We start from the raw sequence: 5792 nt of genomic DNA, 5'->3' as shown, positions 1-5792 counted from the left end.
ATGAATACGACACGCTATGATATAGATTACATATCAGACCTTCAAAGCCTTCATCAGACCAAAATTTCGTCAAAATACCGGTTGCTTTGCTGATGGTGCTCTGGTGACTCCCAGTTCAACATCTCATGTCTGGTGGAGATATTGTGCAGTGGACATAGAGGTGTCGCATATAAACGAGGTCCCCGGTTGCTCTCGCACACTCGTCTCCACGCTTGCTTCATATCCGGCGTCGGGCAGATCTATGTCGGTAAGCAGCGCTCGTCCACCCGCCCCGGCAGAGGCGGCAGCGGTTCGTGGCCAAGCGACACGAGTCGGAGGCGTCCGGCCGGCGCGGCGACGACGAGCCGCCGCCGGCGCCGCCGCTGGAGCCGACGGCGGCCGACGGCGCCGCTGCGCACCGGCTGCAGCGCACCGTGCACATCATCAACGAGGATAACGTCACCGTCATCCAGATCGGCGAGAAGGCGGCGCCCGAGCGGGGCACGGGGGCGGCGGCCGAGCCGAGAACGGAGCTGGCGACGGAGCCGGAGCCGGAGGCGGTGACCAAGCCGAGGTCCGAGTCGGAGTCGGAGCTGGAGCCGGAGCCGGAGCCGGAGCCGCGGCCGGCGTCGCTCGCTGAGGAGCAGGCGCCGCGCTCGTCGCTGCCGCCGCCCGGTGACGAAGGCCAGGCAAGCTTCAGTGACCTGCACCGGCGGGTGGCGGCCGACCTGGCGCAGCCGGTCGAGACGCCGGCGGCCGCGGAGAAGAAGAGGGCTGACGGTGAGCGGACGGCGGCTGCAGAAGTGCGCCGGTTCGTGGGAAAGGCCGGGCTTGAGCATCTGTGTTATGGCTAACGTAGGTCGGCACAGTGTATAAATCTTTCGTGCAAAGCCAAGCCACCGAGACGCATGGCTGCAGATGCACATTTTGGCCAGTTAATTCAAGCCATCGCTCCGTCCGCTGAAAGTCGTATTGATGTCCGAATTGTTGGCCGATAGACTACAACATGACAGCCTTCGATGGGGCTGCAACATGGTGATCTCCGGTTGACAGCCACTAGGCGGCCTCCAGCGGCGCACGCATCGTGCCGTGAGAGACTCCAATGACGGCTATCTGCTCCGACAGAGTGGCCCACGCCCGACGTCTTCGCGCGGCGCGCCGGCCGGCGCGGAGCCGGACGCCACGCGGGCCGAGACGGCCGCGCTGCTGCGCGAGGCGATCCTGCTGAAGCTGGAGGAGGACGAGCTGCAGTCGACGAGCCGGGAGCTCCGCAGCCGGCTGGCGGCAGAGCGCGGCGAGATCGGGCGGCTGCGCGACACCATCCAGGAGATGGAGACCCTCTACAAGTACAGGTGGGCGGGAGGCGCAGGCTGACGTTGACGTTGACGTTGACTTTGACGAGATGCGGGTTGATGTCGTTCAGTGTTGGCAGATGTAGGCAAACTCCCTCAGGAGACATCGCAGGATGGTCGGAAATGTTGGCAGATGTAGGCAAACCCCCTCAGGAGACATCGCAGGATGGTCGGAAATGTTGGCAGATGTAGGCAAACCCCTCAGGAGACATCGCAGGATGGTCGGAAATGTTGGCAGATGTAGGCAAACCCCTCAGGAGACATCGCAGGATGGTCGGAAATGTTGGCAGATGTAGGCAAACCCCCTCAGGAGACATCGCAGGATGGTCGGAAATGTTGGCAGATGTAGGCAAACCCCCTCAGGAGACATCGCAGGATGGTCGGAAATGTTGGCAGATGTAGGCAAACTCCCTCAGGAGACATCGCAGGATGGTCGGAAATGTTGGCAGATGTAGGCAAACTCCCTCAGGAGACATCGCAGGATGGTCGGAAATGTTGGCAGATGTAGGCAAACTCCCTCAGGAGACATCGCAGGATGGTCGGAAATATGCAGCAGAAGTGCTGACTGGGGTTGACGATGGTGTGGAGTTCGTAAAGGCATGTTTGTGGTACCGAATGCTGGGTGGACGGAGTGACCGGGTGTGCCAGGAACGCCTGTTGGCTCGCAGTCACGTCGGCACCGTGCGTTCTGTTTCAGAACGTACTCTGTGGACAGCAGCGACGACCCATCTGGCGAGGACAGCGACGATAGCGACACGGAGGAGGACCTGGTGAAGCAGCTGCTGGAGATCGCCCGGCACAACCAGCAGTTGGAGGTCGGTCCGCGCCTTGGGATCTGTGGAACCACTTACGGGTACCTTTTGTCACCGAACGTCACGTGTGTTCGCTACGGATGTGAATGCGCTTGCGTGCGCCGTGGTTCTCGGCGTTACACTTTTAGGACGCGACCGGTAGCAGACACCTCAGGTCGCTACAGTTTCAGGATGCCACCGCTAGCGGATACCTCAGGTCGCTACGGCTTCAGGATGCCAGCGCTAGCGGATACCTCAGGTCGCTACGGTTTCAGGATGCCAGCGCTAGCGGATACCTCAGGTCGCTACGGTTTCAGGATGCCAGCGCTAGCGGATACCTCAGGTCGCTACGGTTTCAGGATGCCAGTGCTAGCGGATACCTCAGGTCGCTACGGTTTCAGGATGCCAGCGCTAGCGGATACCTCAGGTCGCTACGGTTTCAGGATGCCAGCGCTAGCGGATACCTCAGGTCGCTACGGTTTCAGGATGCCAGCGCTAGCGGATACCTCAGGTCGCTACGGCTTCAGGATGCCAGCGCTAGCGGATACCTCAGGTCGCTACGGCTTTCAGGATGCCAGCGCTAGCGGATACACTCAGGTCGCTACGGTTTCAGGATGCCAGCGCTAGCGGATACCTCAGTCGCTACGGTTTCAGGATGCCAGTGCTAGCGGATACCTCAGGTCGCTACGGTTTCAGGATGCCAGCGCTAGCGGATACCTCAGGTCGCTACGGTTTCAGGATGCCGGCGCTAGCGGATACCTCAGGTCGCTACGGTTTCAGGATGCCAGCGCTAGCGGATACCTCAGGTCGCTACGGTTTCAGGATGCCAGCGCTAGCGGATACCTCAGGTCGCTACGGCTTCAGGATGCCAGCGCTAGCGGATACCTCAGGTCGCTACGGTTTCAGGATGCCAGCGCTAGCGGGTGCCTCAGGTCGTCGTTACGGTGTTGGGACGCGACCGGCAGCGAGAGCCCCAGGTCGTCGCGGTTTTAGAACGCGACCGGTAGCGGGCGCCCCAGGTCGTCGCGGTTTTAGAACGCGACCGGCAGCGGGTGCCCCAAGTCGTCGCGGTTTTAGAACGCGACCGGCAGCGGGCGCCCCAGGTCGTCGCGGTTTTAGAACGCGACCGGCAGCGGGCGCCCCAGGTCGTCGCGGTTTTAGAACGCGACCGGCAGCGGGCGCCCCAGGTCGTCGCGGTTTTAGAACGCGACCGGCAGCGGGCGCCCCAGGTCGTCGCGGTTTTAGAACGCGACCGGCAGCGGGCGCCCCAGGTCGTCGCGGTTTTAGAACGCGACCGGCAGCGGGCGCCCCAGGTCGTCGCGGTTTTAGAACGCGACCGGCAGCGGGCGCCCCAGGTCGTCGCGGTTTTAGAACGCGACCGGCAGCGGGCGCCCCAGGTCGTCGCGGTTTTAGAACGCGACCGGCAGCGGGCGCCCCAGGTCGTCGCGGTTTTAGAACGCGACCGGCAGCGGGCGCCCCAGGTCGCGCGTGTCTTTGAATAGATCTCACAAAAATAAAAAGGTTTTCGAACGAAACCGGCAGCGTCCGCATGTGAAAAACTTCTGGAAATTCCGGAAATTCCTTAGCTTTTTCCAGGTTTGCCAGATCTTCTCCATCCTGGCACGAACGCTACTAGCTGATCTGTTTTTTTTTTTATTTTATTATCACAGATGGCTAAGGTCTGGCGGGCTTAAGGCTCTTTCAAGAAACTAAAAGTTTGTTGATTTGCTCTGACTACGTTAGCTTAGCATGTGGTATAGGTGCTGATTATTAACACTGTGTGCCAGCCGCGGCGCCGTGCAGTCAGTGCCCTGTTCAGTCAGTCGCGTTCAGTCGTGTCCTGTTCGCAGGCTAAGAACGCCCAGCTGGTGCGCGCCATCCACGAGGAACGGCGCTGTTGCCAGAAGCGGCGCGCCCAGATCAGGTACCTGGAGCTGCAGGCTACCGTCGGCGGCCGCGGCCCGGACTGACCCCAGGTTACGGCTGGGGTCGGCCCGGACTGACCCCAGCTCACGGCTGGGGTCGGCCCGGCCTGATCCCAGGTCACGGCTGGAGTCGGCCCAGACGGACCCCTGATCACGGCTGGAGTCGCCCCGGCCTGACCCGGCAGCGGGTCAGGTGTCCTCGACCGGGGCAGACCGGCTCGCCGGGGCAGAGTGCCGCGAGCGCATGGGCAGAGTGCCGCGAGCGTCTGGGTAAAGTGCCGCGAGTGCCGGGGCGGAGTGCCGCGTCTCGGCTGCCGCCGCCAGTCCGGCCGGCCCCGAGTCACAGACTCTGAGGCGGGCGGCCGAGGCCCGCCGGATCGGCGAGATGGGGGCGGCGCTCACGGCACGCGTCGGGCCCAGCTGTACCGTGGAGGTTTAGAGTTGTGTACTCGCGCAGCCGTGTCGACCATGTAGCGTTAGTGGAGCGCAGATATATTTGTTTATTTGTTTTTTTTTATTTTATCGCCAACAGAGTAGTACTCCAATAACAGGCGAAGTCGTTTAAATAAAACACAGTAAACACACAGCACACGGTAGTATGAACATAACGAAAGGATAACATCTCAAGGCTAAGTGAAGATGCTAGAGATTGCAACACGTTGTGTCGCCGTGTGACGTCGCTTTAGTGCGTACAAGCGTCAGATACACAGGTACGTATGCGATTCGCGACAGTGTTGTGTCGCACGTATGCTTTTCGTGGCTTGGCGGGTTCGGAGAATCCTTCCACACAACACGTAACCTGGTCGCGTTATATGCCTATATGACATGTTTCCACTGACGCGTTACATTTCGTGTTGTTTCGCCTCGGCCTGGGGCGGACGAGGTTTTCACTGCTGCGCGTGGTGTGTGACCACGGCGACATGTTTGTCCGTCTAGTCTATCCGCCAGCTCCGGTGCGGTCGGCGGGCCCGCCACCGGGCAGCGCCTGGGGGTATGAGGAGTACGCTCTCGGCGGCAGTTGTTGACGTGTACACGGTTTATATGTATGTTGGTATGGCCATATGTCGTCCTGCGTGAAGCCTCTGTCCGTTGATGCTCCCGCGGTGTGTAGGGCCTGAAGAACGTACCCTCTCGAAGGAATTGGTGGTGTGAAAATGAGCGCAACAGCGGACCCGTTCTTTAGCCTCAAGCACAGAACGAACTGATGACCATCCTTGTATGCGGTCGTTGATGGCTCAATGTTCTACATTATGCGCCCAGCTATAAGATATTGTGTTGGCATGCATATATTGACCTCAGCCCTCGAAACATCCCCCCATGTCCATTCCTTGGGGACATCAACCCTCGCCTGCACAAAACGGAGCTCGGCCAAGACGGCAGCCGCCACCATCAACTGCTTCACGGAAGTGGGCGGACAGCTGGCCCGGGCTCGGCTGACGAGCCGGCGGCGCAACCGCCCCGGCGCCGCGCCGCCGCGCCGCCCGCCATGTTGGCTCGGAAACGCGCCTGGCTCATCCGTGCGCATCATCGGGAATTGGCTCACAGCGCCGTCGCAGGACGCGAACGCGGTACCAGCTCGTGGTAGCAGGTGGCGCGCCTAACAGAGCCTCAGCCGATGACGTGTGGCGCGAATGCAGCTGACGGCAACGGCCTTTGCCGTAGTGAGAGTACAAGGGGCAGCTTGCTTGCCACTCTCACATCTCCGTCAAAACCGCCGGCTGTGCAAAGGCGTGATCAGTTTTGTG

The 5792-nt window shown here is 60.9% G+C and overlaps 1 protein-coding gene across 1 annotated transcript; it reads left to right on the top strand.

The window, feature by feature from the left end:
• The first annotated feature begins 1151 nt into the window (after window positions 1–1151).
• On the top strand, window positions 1152–4633 carry LOC119100726 (ralA-binding protein 1). Its single transcript, XM_037223816.1, has 3 exons — window positions 1152–1331; window positions 2029–2146; window positions 3973–4633. Exons 1-3 carry the CDS (start codon window positions 1309–1311, stop codon window positions 4090–4092), a joined length of 261 nt encoding a protein of 86 aa, XP_037079711.1. The 5' UTR covers window positions 1152–1308; the 3' UTR covers window positions 4093–4633.
• Window positions 4634–5792: the final 1159 nt, after the last annotated feature.

Source organism: Pollicipes pollicipes, unplaced genomic scaffold, assembly GCF_011947565.3.
Source record: "Pollicipes pollicipes isolate AB1234 unplaced genomic scaffold, Ppol_2.1 Scaffold_4881;HRSCAF=5763_pilon_pilon_pilon, whole genome shotgun sequence".
Classification (NCBI taxonomy): Eukaryota; Metazoa; Arthropoda; class Thecostraca; order Pollicipedomorpha; family Pollicipedidae; genus Pollicipes; species Pollicipes pollicipes.
This window is presented reverse-complemented; position numbering and strand designations above follow the sequence as displayed.

Excerpts from the sequence above, each read along its gene's own strand:
- LOC119100726 (XM_037223816.1), top strand. The coding sequence starts at position 1,309 with ATGGAGACCCTCTACAAGTACAG. Across the intron at positions 1,332-2,028 it reads GAGACCCTCTACAAGTACAG|AACGTACTCTGTGGACAGCA; the intron begins GTGGGCGGGAGG and ends GTTCTGTTTCAG. Across the intron at positions 2,147-3,972 it reads GGCACAACCAGCAGTTGGAG|GCTAAGAACGCCCAGCTGGT; the intron begins GTCGGTCCGCGC and ends TCCTGTTCGCAG.